Here is a 21,434-nt window from a genome sequence, read left to right as displayed (position 1 = left end):
GTGAAAAAATATGATCATTGAACTTCTGCAATAAGAGAAATGTGTATTTTCATGCCTTGAGTGCATTCACTGATTGAGAATATTAATGAATGTGAAATAGTTATTGATTAGGATTTGTAGCATTAATGCCTCGTTTCCACTGAGCGGATCGGTTCGGTTCAGTTCGGTACGGTTCGCTATTTTGGGTGTTTCCATTATGAAAGTGGTCCATACAAGCGAACCGTACCAATCCATTCAGGGTCCTGCTTCAGATGTAGGGCCATAGAAAATGGAACGGTTCGGTTAGGGCGGAACTACTATACAATCCATTGATTGGTGGACAGGAAGAGCATTTTTTCTAAACCCTGCATGGCCCTGAAGGTCTGACTTTCAGTGGAAACGCTCACCAGAATGGACTGGTCCATTCTAAACCTTCCAAACTGTACCAACCCGAACCGATCCGCTCAGTGGAAACGAGGCATTAGTGGTCTTGATCAAAGCAGTATTTTGTTGCATTAAATCATGGTGGTGCTGCTATAGATCATTTATTTTTTTTATATACTGTCTGCCTGTGCTAATTTTATTTTTTTAAATCAGATTTCCAGTGTTATATGTTCAACTGTTGATTCTGTTGCATCCATTAGAGCTCCTACCTTTTTACACATTTACAGTCAATAACACATTCCGAACCAAAAACAAAAACACATCTAATGAACCATTTATGTCAATTTCTAGTATATATGAGCATGTGTATGGATATTTTTGCATATGTTAGAGAAAATACAAAGACACACGAAATGATATTGCTATTAATAGTAAAAGATAAATGAGTTGGATTAGAATGCTATTTTAGAACGGAGTCATAGATAAATCTACATGATGTATCATCTCAACGGGCAGATCATGTATTAGAAAGCCTTACTTAATCGATGGAAACATCTGTGATAGGAATTATTTCCAGTAATAAACGGTCACCTCTATGCCATTTGGGGGCAGCACTGGAACACACATCCCTTCACTTCATTAACACTAACCAATCTTTACTCCCTCCACTATACTAATTTGTAAAGTTAATTACTACACTACCCTAACACGAATGCTGAACTCCTATACTACACTATTATAACACTAACCCTTAACTCATACACTACAATAGCGCTAACCCTAACATTAACCCAGAAACCGTGCATTAACTGAAAATGTACATTACTCTTAACCGCTGTAATACTCCTTAACCGCTGTACCATTCAAGAGCAAGGGATGAAAAACACATTATACATCTGTATTACGAATATTCAGGCACAAGAGAAAAAAAAATCTTTATAGAGATTGTGCTTTGTGTGAGCAGTAGATCCATTATTTATACATTATTCTCGTTGTGGATGTTGCCATGGATACTATAATAAAACAACATAGTTGTGGGTGTATGGCAGCTTCTTAAACTCAGTATTTTTGTAGATATAATAATTTTACAAGAAGCTCTATTTTTAAGTTCAGAAATATATTCTTTAGAAATTTTAGGGAATTATTTAATGGCCTGTTGGAAAGGCACGTGACACAAGCAATGTGTTAATCAAACCGGCACAAATGTTGCTTAAAGGGACATTGCAGATGTCTAAGGTGCAAGAATACTGTTAAAATATTGCCTTAGTGCCTGTTTACAAAGACAGCTTTAGCTCCTCATGCTAATAGGAGACAGTAGAAATGTCAGTCTGCAGCATTCCCTTGCTACCCAAGGAAATCAATACATGAATGCTTGAGATTACATGGGAACATTGCAATCAATTGGATTTTTTTTTTTTTTTTAACTCTCTGGTAGCTTGTGAATTCTGTAGTTCACCTAAGAAATACGCCGTTATCTTCAAGTGGGCAGAGTGTCTCCATACTTGGACCTCTCATTTTGCCTAAAGGGATACAGCTATATCCAGACATAGTACTCTGAGGTTTCTGGATCTGCATGAAACTTGCCTTTCATTTCAGACGTAGGACACATTTATTTGTGGGACTAAAACCCTAGTTTATGTATATACATTAACAAAATGCAAAAAAAAAAACAAGACCACTGAATAACTGTAGTATGCATTGTTTGTAAAACTGCCACTCTGCCCAGTAATGATCTGGTTTGCTAGTATTCTATAGTTGGAGTAAACAAGGCAGCAAATATATATAAGTGGAATTCTACCTGTAACTGTACAGATTATAGTTAGTAACCTGTACAGTTATAGATGGAATTCCACATATATATATATATTATATCCTTCTACTCTCTCTCTTTGCTGTCGTGTTCATTCACATATATGGGTTACCCCCTATGTAGGAGGATTTGTAAATATTGGCTCTCTTCTTCTCTCTCTCTTTTTTGGGGGGTCTATAGTCCTATTTAACCCCTTAAGGCACACGATGGAAATATTCCGTCATGATTCCCTTTTATTCCAGAAGTTGTGTCCTTAAGGGGTTACTATTATCCAATAGTAAAGATGTGACGCAAAGTCATGAGTTAAATATGTTTAATATATTGTAAAAAAAAAAAAAAAAAAAAGAAAGAAGTGTATATATAATGGCGCTTATTGTTAATATATGTAAGAATGAAATCAACAATCAGCAGCTGTGGCACTCTGTGGGAACTCCCAAAAACATCCCACCTACAAACATCAAAAACCAAATACCGCAATGCTTAAGTTATGGACCACCACCACCACAAAATCTTTAAAGTGCGAGTTCAGCGCTTCAAATATCTAGTTCACACTTACCCCTCTCTGGATATGAGGTAATTAGTTCTTATTGACATAAAAGAGAAGCAGAAACAATAAAATACATAGTGCAACAAAATGTATAAAATTAGCATAAAAGTAAGATGGTGGTGTATATTTGCTTACAATATTTTGAGCCTTTTTGACGATATGGCTCTGAACGTACACGTATTAGTGCCCTTCTGGCGGTAACTGTACCTCTTCTGAAAATAAAGATCCTCCAGTTAAGAACATAAATGAAGTAAAACACAAAAGGAGCATTTAATAGTGAAACATACTTTCAAATGATGATAAATGAAAGTATAGGTAAAGAAGTCTTGCTCACCTTTACCTGGAGCCCATAGAATACTGGCTCCAAGTTTTTGCATACATTGCCAAATAAGGAGTGGCAATTCCTCCTTTGTTCCAACCCAAGGAAAATAGGATATAAAGCAAAGGTGTGAAGTAGATTAAAATAATTAATCACTTTAATTATACAAAATAAAAATAAATTAATATATTAAAATCCTGTTGACCTCCTAGACGCGTTTCACCCATTATGTGGGCTTTTTCCAATCGGTATAATCTCTGCAATTTAGGAGTTAAATCCCTTTTGTTTCTGTCCATACAGCCCTCCCCTGTCCTGTTTCTGTCCATATAACCTCCCCTGGCTGTGACTCACACACCATGCATGGGAAAAAAATGGTTTCACTTTCAATTAAATGTAACTTACTTTAAAAGTTCTTATTGCCTCTAAAGTGAACTTTAATGCACGAATGCTTCGGTGGGGTCTAACAAGCTATCAACAGTTCGGGCTAGAATACATTTTAAATTAAATAGAATTTGCAATAAAGGAAGTATAAACATTAGCTGACTCTTTACAGGAAGTGTTTAGGAAGGCTGTGCAAGTCACATGCAGGGAAGTGTGAATAAGGTGCATAAATAAAGTGATTTAACTCCTAAATGGCAGAGAATTGAGCCGTGACACTACAGGGAAATGATCTAGACACCAAAACTGCTTCAATAAGCTAAAGTTGTTTTGGTGACTACAGTGTCCCTTTAAGCATTGCGGTATTTGTTTTTTGATGTTTAATATATTGCTTGCCTTTTTATTCCAGTAAAACGTTCAATAAAATTCATAAGTAAAATGTACTGTATGACGGTATAAACAATTTGCACACTGTATGTTCCCAAGATGATAAACATGATGTTTTCTTGTGTACATGCTAGTGAATTAGAATTTCTTTTGATAAAAAAATCATAAATACATAAAAAAATAAGTCCTTTACCTAGAAATTGTGCTTTAGGAAATATCTACAACAAGTTTGCTGTTATTTTTATCTGTCTTGGTAGGATGTTATGTGTTTGTATAATTTATTTATGTATAAAATGTAGCTCATCAAAATGCCAGACTGTCCTTTGCTTAGGTGTAAATTTTAAAACGTGATATTCTTAATCTGTATGTAGAAATGAACATGCTGGGATTATTTGTTAAAATTAGTTATGCAGATGAACCTTAACCCATCATAACAATTCTCAGCCAAATGAGCTTGAACTCCACTGGCTTTACTCCTGTACTGCATTTATAGATCGTCGTTTGCAATCCATTAGCTGATGTGATTGACTTCCTTTTTTTATGTTTTGTTTTATGTTCAGTGAACCTCCCCTTGGCAATCTGGCCTCGGAATTTGACTCTGAGATGGACAGTACTGAGCGTTTGGCTTTAGGAAGCACGGATACTTTGTCTAACGGACATAAGGCTGACCAAGAAGCGGCAAAACGTCTGGCAAAGAGATTGTATAATCTGGATGGGTTCAAGAAAGCTGATGTGGCCAGGCACCTGGGGAAGAAGTACGTGTGGGTATTGTAAGGACTATATATACCAAAGACCTGTCATCCAGTATCTGTGGTGTGGTGAACCTTATGGTGGATTTCATCATTGATCAACCACCCTTAACAGCTCAACAGTCCTTCACTGATCCATCCTGACATCTTGACGCTGCATGCCAACATGTTTTCCATACATGGTCATACCATTCTAGCACTTGGGGATTTGTTTCTTTATGAACTACAATTAATCAGAATTTGGTCCAATTGGGTGATCATTCTCATTCCCGAACTATGAACTGAAATGCAGCAGAATCACAAACCAAATGAAAAACGCAATGGACAAGCATGTTCATTTGATTTATGATTCTGAACTCCACCTATGGCACCAAAAAACACAATTGATGGGGGTAAAAAAAGATGATTGATGGCTAACAGGACATCATTAAGTGTTAATTTTGTTCACAGATAAAGTGAGAAGAGACCAATAGAGGATCAGTAAAAAATATATCTCATATTTAATAAATATATAGTATATAAATATAGATCATGTTTATTGCTTCTCCTCTTGTTTTCCTCTACTGGCTACTTTTTCTCACTTGATAATGTGTGAATCAAATGGCAGGAAAATGTGCCCGTTTTATTATGTATAGATTTTGCAGTACACTGGACCGTTTTCCTGTTTGATTCTTTTTTTTCTGAATATTTCTTCTTTAATGAAATTTGTCAGGGCTGACCTGTCTAAACCAAAATTCAGCCATCCTGAAAGTTTTTTGTTTTTTTTGGGATGACTTGATTCAGCCAAAGCACATTTTTTCACTTTGCACAAGTCTACTCTTTATTGAGTATTTAGTGCATCTTGGTCAAGAAAATTGAATGCATATTCTTGAGAAGTCTGTATTAAAGAACTTGGTTCCCTACATTATGCTTATGTGAACAAGTCAATATGAGGATTTGCTGTAATTTCCTCATGTTGACTATTAATAGACCCCCAGTATGCTGACAGAGGGGTGTCCTGAAACAACTCATGTAACCTCACGAAGGAGGGGGAGTAGGAAAATGGAAGACCCAAAGGTTCATGTTTTGGGATGGCATGTACCATTGAGCAGGCCAAGGCTTTGGTGGAGCGTTATAGACTTCACCCACTCACTACTGTTGTTCTTCGATCAAAAGTGAGTGGAATTCACCCAAAATCAAGATTTCCGTACTAGTTTCACGGATTAAACAATGAAAGTGGTTTTGTATACGGTGTCTGTATGTGTATGCAAAGCTGAATCGATTTTTACTTGAGCCAGACTGTCAAGTAATTAAATGAAAGAAAAATGCATTTAGATAACATTTAAAGACTTTATACAACAGGGATATCACGCTCTTGCCTCCCCAGATAACCCGCCACCCAAGATGACTGACAACTTCCAGAATATATATATATATTTTTAAATCTTTATTTTTGCGGTGCTTGGGAGTCACAAAAGCAGAAAAATCACAATGATATAACAATGTGCTCACGAGAGCAAGTACAATACAATGCAGAGTGGTATAGCATGTTTCACGGTCAGCGCCATTTCTTTTTAATAAAACCGGTAAAATACCCAAGGCATAGGGTTGTGATGGGCTCATGGTACTACAATTCTGGGCCAGATTCGGGTTAGATAACATGCACGTTAAAGGTAAATCCAAGGTTGTTCAGTAGGGAGCGATAGACATTCCGTAAGGAGATATATGAACTAGCTCAGTGTGCTGTCAGGTGATAGTGCAAAAACTTTGGTATGGGATAACTAGGGGGTGAGGGGTCTATTCCTTGTTTATACCCAAGAGCTTGTAGAACCTTACAGGGTTACGTAACCTTTACAAAAGAGTTTTTAAATAATGTAATTCTTCCTTGTGCATTCACATTTCCACTCTTTCACCCTCCAGTTTTGGGTTTGGCCCAGACAATAAATTGTGAGCTTTTGTAACATTTTCCTGGTAAACGTGTGTATTTGTATTTATTGTTTGTTTTTTTCCTGACATTTGTGGTTTTTGGCTAAGGGCCAGTAACCTTTTTATTTTCCTATGTCTTGCAGCAATGAGTTCAGTAAGATGGTTGCTGAAGAATACCTGAAGTTTTTTGTGTTCACTGGAATGTCTCTTGATCAAGCTCTCAGGTAAGATATGTAATATTTATATTTTTTAGTAATGGTAACAGAAAACAATTCATAAAGCATTTTCTATTACAAAAACAAAATGTTTGGATTCTAAGTAACATGGGAACTTGGGGTTAATTCAGAGTAGCAAGTTGACATGAGCTTTATGGCCTTGATTACAAAATTGGAAACATCACTATAGCTGCTAATGTATACCTCCCAACATTTCAAATAATCAAAGAGGGATACTTCAATTGGATGGGTGTTGGTATGTTTGGCCAAAATCGGTAACTTCATGATTTGGTCACATAAGTTGTTATTGTAAATAACAGTCAATATAGAACAAGGACAAATTATCCTGGATGCACAGACTGATTTCTAAAAAAAAACATTTATTGTATTTTAAAGACACATTATTATAAGTATTATTGCTGTTGAGTTCCTGCATTAGAAAAGAAAAGAGGACCAAATGGATTTGGGTCCAAAATAGGTACCATCCCTCCTAAATAGGGACATTTGGAATATACATTTAATATAGTACTATTTTCCACCTTAGCTATTTTGTCCTAAATTACTGTCATGAATTCATATTGATGCCTTAATTTTACATCCTTATAAGATTGCCAGTGTCAATTCTGTGCATGTTTTACATCTGTGGTTTTTTGTTTGTTTGTTTTTTTCATTGTTTTTTAAACCCTCACTCCTTCTCTACTCCTTCCCCTCGCGGCCTGAAGAGCGCACATGTGCTCTGAGACAGCAAAATGGGCCAATCACAGACGTCTCTGTGAGATGCCGGTGATTTGACCATGTGAGGCCTCAGTAACGTCAAAGGAGGGGGCTTGGAAGATAAGTGCTGGGAGCTTTGCCCAGCGACGGATTCCAAGTAAGACACCATTTTTTGTGTGCTGCAAAATGGGGGTGGGTGAACCTTTTTCATCGTACCCAATAGGGCCTTTTACACTGGAAAGGTCCCACCCCCCCCCAGAAAAAAGGGATAGTGTAGCCCTTTAAGTATAATAGGTTGAGAGGTTCAAAACTAGTCCATTAATGCAGCAAGCCAACTTTTTTTGCGGTATTCTACACAAAACATTGCTCCCAAGTCATAAAGTTCCTTGTTTCTTTCCATGTTGGGGTTGCGACACTAGAGCAGGGGTTACCAACCCAGTCCTCAAGTACCCCCTACCAGTACAGAATTTAGGGATTACCCTGTTGTGTCTAAAGCGTTTTGTTTTTTTCTCAAAATCCCTTAGACACAACATAGTAATCCCTAAATCCTGGACTGTTAGGGGGTACTTGAGGACTGGGTTGGGAACCACTGCTCTCGAGGACTGTATCTGGGACTTGTGTGCAAACGGATGTGATAATTAATCCGTTTAACACTTGCAAACATTGTCTTGAGCTGTGGTATTCAAACAGTGCTTCATAGGCTAAATGTGAAAAGTAAGAGTTTTTTTGATAAAAGATTTATTAACTTTTTAAATATTAACAAATTTTAAGTAGGTATTCTTGCAAGATGCCCAGTGGGTGCGTGCTTCTTGTGATCCATATCATGTTGAAAGTTGGTTTCAACCAGAAAAGGTTTGAAAATCACCAACTTAGAAACATCACACGTATCAGCAATTTAATTACCAGATTTTACTAATTTCATGACGTAAAGTCATGATTTTATAAAGGACACGGAGGCGAGTATTATGCTATTCTCTTTCTTTTATTCCTCAGCAGCAAGAGATAAACGGCTTTTGATGCCATAGCACCCCTTACAGAATGTGCTCCGTATGTGGAGGTATCAATGCCCGCCGACTCCATGATCCATTTAACCCAGCGAGATATGGTGATAGTAGAAACCGGATGGTGAGGTTGTTGGAGTGCCAGAAACAGATCTGGATACCGGGAATCACGAATCGAGACGGTCCTTGCCTCATATTCCTTGAGGCAGGCTACTGGACATAACTTAACGTTATATGGAAGGGCTGGGTAGAAGACTGATGTAATGGATGTCTTCGTACGTCTCGATATGTTGAAGGAGACTCCTTCTGGTGTAAATGAGCGTGCCATGAGGTCCAGTGCTCGACATCTGAGACACGTTTACAGGAGATTAGACACAATAGCGTAATCAACTTAGAAGTGAGTTGCTTGATCGAGAGTTCCTCATTTCTTTGCCAATTTTCGAAAAGTCTGAGAACTAGGCCAACATCCCATAAGGCTGCATATTTAGGTCTTGGTGGGCGTGCAAACTTGATGCCACATAGAAGTCTATACACCACTGGGTGCTTTCCTGCTTGAAGTCCATTCCAGCCTTGATGGCCTGCTGAGATCGCTGATCTATACAAGTTAATTGTATGATATGCCAGACCATAGTCGTAAAGTGAAGTCAGGAAACTCAGAACCTGACTCACATTTGCAGATATGGGACCCATGTGTTGTTCCATGCACCAACCATTCCATGCGTTCCAGGCATGTAGGTACGACTTCCTTGTTCCTGGGGCCCAAGCTCCTGCCAGGAGATCCAGAGTGTGGAACATTTGGGATGTAATAGGGTCCCCTGAGAGGAGCCATGCCAAGAGTTTGAGATGTCCCTGAAGTAAAAGGGGGGGTGAGTTCCCGTCGGAGGTCGGTTGTCACCGGTAGTAATCTCGGGAGATCTATGGACCAGGGTTGAGACGTCCAAAAGGAGGTTATGAGGATCATAGTGACGTCTGAGATGCAGTAGAGTTCGTGCGATGAGGGAGAAAGGAGGGAAAACGTAGTGGCGGGTTTTCCGCCATGGTTGGAGGAAAGCATCCGTCGCCAGAGCTTCCGGATCCGGCCTCCAACTGAAGAATTTTGGCAAATGTGTGTTCCAACGTGACGCGAAGAGATCGATGTCCAGGGGGCCCCAAAGTGATTGTAAGTGGCTGAAGATGACCGGGTTCATCCGCCAGTCGCTGGCATCTTGTAGGTGTCTGGAGTTCCAATCCGCCACCACATTGGACATCCCCGGAATGTACTCTGCTTGTACCGAAATGTTGTGGTCCAGACAGAATTTCCAGAAATCTTTCTCCAGTTCTGCTAGTATTGTTGACCTCGTGCCCCCGAGGTGATTGATATACCGGACCACTGATATATTGTCCATGCGTAATAGAATGGAGCAGTTGGTCGATATACTTAAAAAACTCCGTAGAGCAAACAATCCTGCTAGCAATTCTAGACAGTTGATATGTAGTTTCTGTTCCTCTAGGGACCATTTTCCTCCGGTGGAGATAGCTCCACCGCGTGCTCCCCAGCCGAGCATGCTTGCATCGTATTTGTCAGGGTACCTGTAGTCTCTACCCCTGAGACGGGTAGAGACTTAGACGTTTTTTCCATCCAGACGGCATGATTCTTCCGTTCCTCGCGGTCCCCTCGCGCATGTAAACGCCGGCCGCGAGAGAACTATGCCTTTTTGTAACGTGACGCTCAATAGTCGACGTCATGACGCCATTCTAGCCCGACCTGTCAGTCAAATCCCGGACACGAATCAGGTCTCGGCGGAGGCGTGATTAGTCTCCAGAACCAGGGTATTTAAGGGAGCTCTCAGCATTTGCTCATTGCCCTGTCGTGGTTCTAGCCAGTCTAGTCACACAGTGCTCTTGTATTTCTCTTGTCTTTTGGTTCTGACCCGGCTTTGTTATTACTTACCTGTCTTCTCTGTTATCCTTGACCCGGCTTGTCTCTCGCTTACCTGTCTTCTCGTTTCCTCGACCTCGGCTTGTCCCTGACCATTCTATACGTAGTATTACGTTAAGTCCGGCCATTCTAAGGTCCGGTATACGTATCTGCTACTCTTTGTACTCTGCGTGTTGGATCCCTGTCCCGATCCTGACACTACGACAGGGCCAATGGATCCTGCAGGTACAAACTGTCAGCTTGGTTCTCCTGATCCTAGGTTTGACGCCATGGAGCATAGAATGGATCAGATGGCACTAGCACTACAGGCGTTACTATCACGTCCTAATAATCCACCTGAGGAGATGCGTAATACTTCTATTCCTCCTGTGAGTTCAGGGCTAGAGGTAGCCACTGTAGGTGCTTCTTCCCGAGTTACCCCACCTGTACGTTATGCTGGTTCTCCTGAAAGGTGTCGTGGCTTTTTGAACCAGATCAGTATCCATTTAGAGCTACAACCCCGTTCCTACCCTACTGATAGGGCAAAGGTGGGATTTATTATAACCTTACTCATTGAGAAGGCTCTGAGATGGGCTAATCCGTTGTGGGAGAATGATAATCCATTAGTCTATAACTATAATGCCTTTGTAGCTGCTTTTAAAAGAACTTTTGACCCCCCTGGCAGAAAGGTCAATGCAGCTAGATCACTGTTGCGCCTTAGACAAGAGAACCAAACACTGGTGGATTACGCACTAGAGTTCAGGTCTTTGGCGGCAGAGGTTAAGTGGAATGAACAGGCTTATATAGACGTATTTTTAAACGGATTATCCGATGTAATACTTGACGAGGTAGCGACGAGAGAGCTTCCCGAGAATTTGGAGGACTTAATTTCCTTTATCTCTCGCATTGACGAACGTCTAAGAGAGAGGCAGAACACTCGAGATAGAACCGGTAGACCTTCCTTTAGACTAGCTTCATCATTTCAAAGCCCTGAAACCAAAACTCCACAGTTTCCAGAACCTATGCAGATAGGCCTTACTCGCCTCTCAGAAGAGGAGAGACAGTACAGGAGAAGGGAGGGACTGTGTATGTATTGTGGAGTCAGAGGTCACTTACGTTTGAATTGTCCCAATCGCCCGGGAAACGCTCGCACCTAAGTTTCTCTAGAGGACAGGCCTTGGGTGTTTCTATTTTGTCCTCTACTCATAACTACAAAGAACACAGGCTTCTATTACCCGTCTCTTTAACTTGGGAGAAGGGAACTTTAGAGACTATGACATTGATAGACTCCGGAGCTGCTGAGAGCTTTATCGACCAAGTTTTTCTCACCAAACACGCTATTCCATCCCAGTTAAGGAAGACACCTTTGGCTGTTGAGGCCATAGATGGTAGACCTTTAGTTGAGCCTGTGATTTTCCGGGAAACCACACCTCTTAACTTAACTACTGGTATTCTACACAAGGAGGAGATATCTCTACTACTCATTTCATCTCCTTCTGTTCCCATAGTCCTGGGATACTCCTGGCTGAAGAGACATAACCCCATTATAGATTGGAAATCAGGGGAAATAGTCTCGTGGGGTCAGGGTTGTCAAGAGAGATGTTTAAAGAGAGTGTCACCCCTTTGTATTGTTAACACACTTAATAACTCTACTGACTCTACTAAGGTACAGATACCGTCCTTGTATCTAGATTTAAAGGCGGTATTTGACAAAGGAAAGGCTGATACCTTACCACCACACAGGCCTTTTGATTGCAAAATTAATTTACTTCCTGGTACTATGCCTCCCAGGGGCCATGTATACCCTTTGTCTACGAATGAGAACGTAGTCTTAGAGGAGTATATTTGTGAAAACCTAGACAAAGGGTTCATTAGGAGATCCTCCTCCCCTGCTGGGGCTGGATTTTTTTTTGTTAAAAAGAAGGATGGTTCTTTAAGACCTTGCATTGACTACCGAGGTTTGAACAAGATAACCATTAGAAATGCCTATCCGATCCCCTTGATCACCGAGCTTTTTGATCGATTAAAGGGTTCCAAGATTTTCACTAAGTTAGACCTCAGAGGTGCTTATAACTTGGTGAGAATTCAGCAGGGACACGAGTGGAAGACTGCGTTCAATACTCGTTATGGGCACTATGAGTATACAGTAATGCCTTTTGGTCTCTGTAATGCCCCGGCGGTATTTCAGGATCTAATTAATGAAGTTCTTAGGGAGTTTCAACATGACTGTGTTATTGTATACCTCGATGATATACTAATACATTCCAGGGATCTTGAGACTTATCACGGACAGGTCAGAAGGGTTTTGCACAAACTTCTTCAACATGGCTTGTACTGCAAATTAGAGAAATGTAGCTTTGACCAATCCCAGACTATCTTTCTTGGTTACGTGATTTCTGGATTTCTGGAGAGGGGTTTGAAATGGATCCGGAGAAACTCCAATCCATTTTAGATTGGCCTTTACCTAAGGGTCTCAAGGCCATTCAGAGATTTATTGGTTTCTCTAATTATTACAGACGTTTCATTAAGGGTTACTCCTCTATTATTACTCCTATCACCAATATGACCAGACAAGGGGCTGACACTAAGAATTGGTCTACTGAAGCACTTCTGGCTTTTAAGACTCTCAAGGAGCTGTTTGCTTCCGCACCAATTTTAGTTCACCCTGATACTACTCTGCCTTTCCTACTCGAAGTTGACGCTTCTGAGACGGGTATAGGTACCATCCTGTCCCAAAGGTTGGGTGTGGATAAACCATTACATCCATGTGGGTATTTTTCCAAAAAATTATCGGGTACTGAGAGCAGATATGACATTGGTGACAGGGAACTCCTAGCGGTTATCATGGCTTTAAAGGAGTGGAGACATCTATTGGAGGGGACTTTGCATCCTGTTACCATTTTGACGGATCATAAAAACTTATCCTATATTGGGGAGGCTAAACGATTATCATCGAGACAGGCCCGTTGGTCTATATTTCTTACTCACTTCAATTACATACTCAGATATAGGCCTGGTTCTAAGAATTCTAAAGCTGATGCCTTGTCTCGCCAACATGAACCTTCTGCCATATCTGAGCCGGTTTTATCCTCTATAGTACCTAAGTGTAATATTATCGCTAACACAACTCTCAAAATCCATTCTCCGCTTCTTGATCAGATCAGGAGCTTGCAGCATCTGGCACCTAGACTGACTCCTGCGTCTAGACACTTCGTTCCTCCTGAACTCCAACTGGAGCTCTTACAGTGTCTTCACGAGAGTAAGGTGGCTGGTCATCCGGGCGTTCGCAAAACATATTCCTTGATCTCTAAGGATTTCTGGTGGCCTTCTTTACGGAGGGATATTAAGGATTTTATCGGAGCCTGTGAGGTCTGTACTAAGACTAAACTACCTCATTCGCTTCCTTGTGGTCTCTTACATCCCCTGGAAGTTCCAGAAAAACCTTGGTCCTGTTTGGCGATGGTTTTTGTGGATTTGCCTGTTTCGAAAAAGCACACTGTTATTCTCACAGTGGTGGATAGGTTTACCAAGATGGCTCATTTCGTGCCTTTACCTAAACTTCCAACTTCACCTGAATTAGCGGAGATTTTTGCTAAAGAGATCTTTCGATTACATGGGATACCTTCCGAGATTACTTCTGATAGAGGTTCCCAGTTTGTTTCACATTTCTGGAGATCATTCTGTTCTCAACTAGGCATTAAATTGAATTTTTCTTCTGCTTATCACCCTCAGTCTAACGGAGCCGCTGAACGTACCAGTCAAAAGATTGAACAATATCTGCGTTGTTTTGTTTCTGAACACCAGGACGATTGGGTCGGTCTGATTCCTTGGGCAGAGTTCGCACACAATAATCTTGTTTGCGATTCAACTCGCTCTAGCCCCTTTTTCATGAATTATGGTTTTCATCCTTCCATTCTTCCCTCGGTTCCTTCTTCCCAGGGGGTACCGTCGGTTGATACTCATGTTGCCAATCTGAAGAAGTTGTGGGATCAGACTCGACAAATTCTCCTACATAATTCTATACTGTATAAAAAACACGCTGACAAACGCAGAAGGCCGGCTCCTAGTTTTGTACCTGGTGATAGGGTATGGTTGAGTACTAGAAACATTCGTTTGAAAGTATCGTCTATGAAATTCGCTCCTCGCTACATTGGACCCTATAGGATTCTGAATCGAATTAATCCTGTTGCGTATCGCCTAGCGCTTCCCTCTGCCTTACGTATTCCTAATTCCTTTCATGTTTCCTTGCTAAAACCCCTGATCTGTAACAGATTCTCCTCCAAGGTCTCCTCTCCTCACTCTGTTCAGGTTGAGGGTCAGGAGGAGTACGAAATCAACTCCATCATCGATTCTCGAATCTCCCGGGGGAAAATCCAATACCTGGTTGACTGGAAGGGATATGGTCCAGAAGAGAGGACCTGGGTACCACAGGAGGATGTCCATGCTCCTCGTCTTCGCAGGGCTTTTCATTCCCGCTTTCCATCTCGTCCCGGTTCCTTCCGCCCGGTGGGCGTTTCTGAGAGGGGGGGTACTGTCAGGGTACCTGTAGTCTCTACCCCTGAGACGGGTAGAGACTTAGACGTTTTTCCATCCAGACGGCATGATTCTTCCGTTCCTCGCGGTCCCCTCGCGCATGTAAACGCCGGCCGCGAGAGAACTATGCCATTTTTTTAACGTGACGCTCAATAGTCGACGTCATGACGCCATTCTAGCCCGACCTGTCAGTCAAATCCCGGACACGAATCAGGTCTCGGCGGAGGCGTGATTAGTCTCTAGAACCAGGGTATTTAAGGGAGCTCTCAGCATTTGCTCATTGCCCTGTCGTGGTTCTAGCCAGTCTAGTCACACAGTGCTCTTGTATTTCACTTGTCTTTTGGTTCTGACCCAGCTTTGTTATTACTTACCTGTCTTCTCTGTTATCCTTGACCCGGCTTGTCTCTCGCTTACCTGTCTTCTCGTTTCCTCGACCTCGGCTTGTCCCTGACCATTCTATACGTAGTATTACGTTAAGTCCGGCCATTCTAAGGTCCGGTATACGTATCTGCTACTCTTTGTACTCTGCGTGTTGGATCCCTGTCCCGATCCTGACAGCATTCCACTATGATGTCTGGGGTGGTTCCGAAGATCGCTTGGCCGTTCCATGCTTCCATGTGTTGTAGCCACCACTTGAGTTCCTCTTTGGCGGTGCAGTCGAGAGGAACAGAGTCTGAGTATGAGTGCCCTGAGCGAAGGTATTTGGCTTTCAGTCGTTGGAGTGCCTTGTAGTGCATAAGCCAAGGGAATATGGCTTGGATTGACGCTGAGAGGAGGCCGACAATCCTGGCCAGTTGTCTCAAGGTAAGAATGGGACATGCTAAAGTCTGCCTGATTTCCTTTTTGATGGATTTGACTTTGGCTGTCTGGAGTAGGAGTGCTCCGTTCACAGCATCTATAGTGAATCCCAGGAATTCTATTGACTGAGAGGATTTGGTGACCGATTTCTCCCAGTTGATTAGAAACCCCAGGGTTTCTAGTAGAGTCCTCGTCCATGAGAAATGTTCGTGGAGCAGATGAGGGTCTTGCTCCATTATGAGGATATCGTCCAGGTATATTATGAGTCGAACTCCTCTGCTGCGTAGGAGGGCAACCACTGGTTTCATGAGCTTCGTGAAGCACCATGGTGCCGACGATAGGCCGAACGGTAGGCATTTGAATCGCCATAAGGTCTCTTCCCATTGGAATTGTAGGAAGTTTTGGCACTCTTCAGCCATCGGAACCGTGAGGTACGCATTCTTCAAGTCGAGCTTGACCATCCAGTCCCCTGTAAGCAGGAGATCTCTTTGAGAGTGGATGCCTTCCATCTTGAAGTGGTGGTATGTGACAAACATGTTTAGGGGTCATAGGTTGATGACTGGACTGTCGCCTCCGCCGTTCTTGGGAACCAGGAAGAGGTTGCTTAAGAAACACGGTGTGAGAGGGAGGATTCTGCAATAGCGCCCTTGGAGGCTAAGGCTTGTACTTCTTGAGATAATAGGTATTGGTCGTGAGTGGGAAACACCATGCGGTTAGGGGGTTGTATTTGAACAGGGTAGTGTACAAAATCTATAGAGTATCCCTGAACAGTGTGAAGGATCCATGCATCTGCAGTGAGCTTGCGCCATGCAGTGACAAAATGACACAGTCTGCCCCCTACCATAGTTAGTGAAGCCAGATGTCGAGGTATAGAACTTACCATAAGGTCGTCGGCCATAGGAAGAACCTTTGGGTCCCCAAGACTGCCATGGTCTGCCCCGGACTGTGAAGAACGGTGTGGTAGTTCTGGGTTCAGGTGTTGTAAGCCTGGACTGTATGGGGCCTCGGTAGCCCCGCTATGAACCCCGGGGTTGCTCGGCCGGGCTGACGGCCCCGATATCTGCCGGCCCCACCAAAAACTCTCTGGAACACTCGTTTCATGTTGGCCTGAGCTTTATCAAGTGCCGTAAATGTGCCTACATATGTGCCTAGCTCTTTAACAAAAGTATCTCCAAATAGGAGGGCTTTTGCCTGGGGTCCAGGCTCTGAAATAGCTAGGTTCACTAGCTTAGGTTAGGTTCTATTTTTTATCAAGATTGCCTTGCTCCGTTCTGTGGCTACCGCCGTATTGGCGTTGCCCAGCAGGCATATGGCTCGCTGGATCCACCCCCTGAGTGCCTCTAAATCCACCGGGGTACCACCTATTATTGCGCCTTCGACCATGTCGAACATTTTTGCAATTGGCCCTAGGATATCCAGGACCTTGTCCTGGCAATTCCGCCAGGCAAAATCCAGGCCCTTCTTGGCTTTCCAGCCTGATTTCCCCAAGAATTGGGCAATTTTTGGGTCTACGTCCGGGGTGGCGCATGCCATATCCGGACTAGTGGGGCATGGGCTTTCCACCCGGAGTTTGCTCTGTGCCACCTTGTCGAGTGGTTTTCTAATACAAGCCGCGATATATTTTGCAACGTGCTTTAGGGGATACCACTCCGAGGATCTCGGGTGTTGCAAGGTGTCGGAGTCAAAAGGTGGTTCGCCTTGCGGATCAAACAGGGAGGAGTCGTCTACTCCATCTTTGGAGTCTGCTCCCGCTCCTGTCATGGAGCTTTGCTCAGGGAGATAAAAAACTGGGGGTCATAAGCGTCCTCCTCATCGGACTCGCTCTGTGCCTCCTCTTGCTCCGACTCCGATTCGGAGGATTCAATGAGGGCTCTAGCCCTTTTCCAATTCCTCACTGATTTTGCCCGGTGGGGGGCTCCTTGTTGTGGTTCAACCACATGATCTGTGACAGGACGTACCCTGTCCGTCTGTATTGTTTTGGAGGCATTTTCGGCCAGGTGGTGGGACTTTTTGACGGCCTTACACCCACTAGGGGCTACCGGATCATCCTCTGGGGGGTTAGAAGTGGAGGATTTCCGTGCCTTGGTAATTGACAGTGAGATATTGTCTGACATGGCCCCCATAGCGGTAAATATGGCCTGTGTCACGGACTTTGTCATAGCCACGTTCAGGAGGGAATGCAACTCTTCAGAGTCCATTTGCTCCTGTGGCCCTTCAATCATTGCGTGGCCAGGAGGAAAGGATTAAATGACCCACAGATAAATATTTTTAGCCTTAACTGGGCACTACTATCTGTGGAGTAGGAGTGTGACAGTTTAGCAGCTAGCTAAATTAGCCAACAGCTTTAAGAGGCACCAGGTATTTAAGTAATACAGCTTTAAGAGGCACCAGCTATTTAAGCAATACAGCTTTAAGAGGCACCAGCTATTTAAGCAATACAGCTTTAAGAGGCACCAGCTATTTAAGCAATACAGCTTTAAGAGGCACAAGTAAAACAATATGCAAAGCTGAGTAACAAGAAAAAACTAGGCACAGTTAGAGCAGTAGAGCAGGCTAGTAACACAGACACGTTCCCGCCCCCAAGTGAGCGTATTGGGCGCGTTAGGAAAAAGCGCGGCAAAACCGCCAATCAAAACATGGCCACCGCGATGCGCACTCGCTATGTGCGCATGCGCGAGCGGCACTTAGCCACGGCTAACGCCCAGAACTGCCGGGACCGCGAGAAACGGTCCTCGCCCTAGGGCCCCGACCACCGCAACACAACTAAGGCAAAACGGCATTGTCATCCCGACCCGCAATCCAGGCGCTGCATCTAAGATGGCGGAGGCCATGTGCGACAGTGCCGAGACCAGAGAGACCAAAGGCTGCCTTCCCGCATCAACAGTAACCAGAGCAGACCACAAGCACCAGCGGCTCCGACACCTACAACAGTCGGCATCACACAAGCACTCTCGCACCCTAACGAGCCACTCACCTCTTGAAACTCGCCACAGGACCTTGGCTCCAGGAGCAGAGACAGGCTTGAAGCAGGCAGCGGAGAGGGAGGCACAGCAAGCCAGCACATGCCGAATGGCAAAGACCACAGGATCATATCCCGTGATACCCCACTCTCCAGACGCACCGAGATCCAGGTCTGTCATGCTAGATGCCGCACTCCACTCCCGGACTGCCACACAGTACCTACCAACCAACCCCACCGATGTCGCAACACACGCAGACAGCTGCACTGCAGCGGGAACACACTAAGCCCATAGAGGGCATTGGCTAACCAGAGTCACACGAGGACACTTTGATAACGTGCCATACTGATATCAATCTATATAAAATATATATAGGGCACAACTGAAATTTTCTCTGTCACACTAAATCAGCCTTACTAACCTTGTACATGTGTAATATAGGGGTCTGGAGGGTGAACTTTTGCGTCTCACACTTGAAGTACATACTCAGCTAAATGCAAACAGTGTATATTTCCTGCCAGTAAGTTACAAGCTGGGAGACTAACTCTTCCTTTGTATTATCTACTTATTATTCTTAACAAAGCAATGATTAACAGATACTACCTACAAATAGTAACATGAATAACCTTACTAAACATCATCTTAAATATAAAATTGTGCAAGTACTAACACATGCCCCACTGTTATAACTGTTTTAGAAAAAAAACATGTGGATTGCCGTGGAGTACCACATGTGCGTTTTTATATCTATATGCACAGCAAAAATAAAGAATTTAAAAAAAAAAAAGTGTACTATTTTTATTACGTATATACTGGTTCTGTGTTTTTCACTATAGGTTAAATTAAATCAACTGATTGTACGTTATGTAAAAGGATAGTTTACCCACCTTTATTCCAGCACCGAGTGGGTCCGCCAGGGCTGGCTCCATCACCGATCTGCCTCCTTGGCTAAGATCATCAAAGTTGACAATCTTAGCCAACCCAATGCTTTCCAATTGGAAAGCATTGGGTGGCTATTGCACATGCGCGGCAAAATGATGTGCTGGTCAATCAGCTCCTTCTCATAGGGATGCATTGAATCAATGTATCTCTATAGGGAATGTTCAACGTCTCCATGCAGAGCGCAGAGACTCTGAACGTCACGTGCAGCACTGAGCCAGGAAGCACCTCTAGTGGTCATCTGAGTGACAGTCAGTAATGTAAACACTGCCTTTTCTATGAAAATGCAGTGTTTACATTAAAAAGCCCGCAGGGAGAAACTATAGACACCAGAACAAATACATTAAGCGGTAGTGACTATACTACCCCTTTAATATCTTGTTTATGGCTTCTGTGAATGCATATTAATATGCTTGTATACAGACTCCAAAACTGTAACCACAGGACAGATGCCATGACCCTAGCTCCTCAAGTAAATCTAAGTACATTCCAAATTGTTACAAGAATCACACATTTAAAATAGGATTTAAAGTTAGACACGTAAGTCTTGATTTAATAAGCTTCCCAAATGATTCAATACTGTTAGAAACACTTTCCAAATGATTTATATAAGTCACCATTAATGTCTGTGGGAATCTTTTTAGATGAATCAACTGGAACGTTTTGAATAATATTGAAAGCTTATTAAATCGAGACCTTAGATACATATAATGGTAATATGGAATGAATGAGATACTCTGTTAACATATTCTGTTGGAACTTACTGACAAAAAATACCATTGTGAGTGTACCGTAATAGAATCTGCTGTCTAGGGAAAATAACTAGATAGGATAAATGAGCTACACACATTTTCCAAATTCTGTTTGTTTCACAGACATTAATCTTGTACTGCCTGACTTGTTATGCATGCTCTGTGACCGATTGCCGTGGGTAATTGTACCAGCTTAGGCTACGACTACCTCCCTCTCACATTTTATTATAGCTGAACTCTAACTTAGTTTGTTAGATCGATTGATTTGACATGGCCTTTGACATCTATTTTACGCTATTAGTTATTTCCTTTACATTTTTTTTCCAACAAAATGTCTGATAGCTCTAAATGGTTTCCCTGTTGTAGTTTTGTATATACATAGTAGCACGTGAAAGATTAAATCAAGTCCCCCATGTCAATAGTCATCCACTTTCTTTACCCCAAGTCATCAAAGCCCTGATTCTGCAAGACTGCATGCTCTCTGTTATGATTTGCATGCCCTGTCTGGCACACAGGTACTCCGGTTCTACACGCAGCCTTTTTGCGTCGGCAAGACTGCAAGCCCTGTCTGGCACACAGATACCCCGGTTTTACCCGCAGCCTGTTTGTGTCACATGACCAACCAGTACCTCCCTCCTTGACTGCCCTAAACATCCAACAACACCCCCAAATTTCCCAGCCCCCTCCCCAGACACATCCAAACTACCTAGAACTCCTTACCCCCCAGCTATCTACTCAGACACCCCCATATGATTCAGCTACCTATACTATACGAAAATACAAGACTTTCACACTTTTCGGAATGCATGGCAACCCTACACATAGGGCCGCCATCAGAAATTTTGGGGCCCCTATGTATATTTAACACAGCTCAAGGTCTGGGCCCCCGGGTGCCCGTCTCCAAAGCCCACCCACAGAAATATACACACAAACACATACACACACATTGATACAAAAGGACACAGCCACACACACAGAAAGATACACACATACAGGCATACTGACACAAACATACTGAAACAGAGACACACACATATACAGACTGTCACGATTCTGGGAACCAAAACACGCTAACACACACAAAGACCAGGTGCAGTACCGGACCTTAGAGTGGCCGGGCTAAGCACACAAAGAATAGTCAGGAGACAAGCCGAGTAAGGGGAACCA

At 42.8% G+C, this 21,434-nt stretch overlaps 1 protein-coding gene across 2 annotated transcripts in view; it reads left to right on the top strand.

Annotated features, from left to right (window-relative positions):
• Positions 1 to 21,434, top strand: part of PSD (pleckstrin and Sec7 domain containing) — a 255,001-nt gene that overhangs the window by 73,262 nt on the left and 160,305 nt on the right. The window contains exons 5-6 of one of the 2 annotated variants that reach the window (XM_063435023.1): positions 4,365 to 4,559; positions 6,602 to 6,682. In XM_063435023.1, the coding sequence (XP_063291093.1) occupies positions 4,365 to 4,559; positions 6,602 to 6,682 (276 nt within the window). Of the gene's footprint in view, positions 1 to 4,364; positions 4,566 to 6,601; positions 6,683 to 21,434 lie in introns of both variants that reach the window. The other variant, XM_063435022.1, reaches the window with a different exon arrangement.

This window comes from Pelobates fuscus, chromosome 10, assembly GCF_036172605.1.
Source record: "Pelobates fuscus isolate aPelFus1 chromosome 10, aPelFus1.pri, whole genome shotgun sequence".
Classification (NCBI taxonomy): Eukaryota; Metazoa; Chordata; class Amphibia; order Anura; family Pelobatidae; genus Pelobates; species Pelobates fuscus.
The sequence above is the reverse complement of the archived record's forward strand: the minus strand, read 5'-3'. Positions and strand labels throughout refer to the sequence as shown.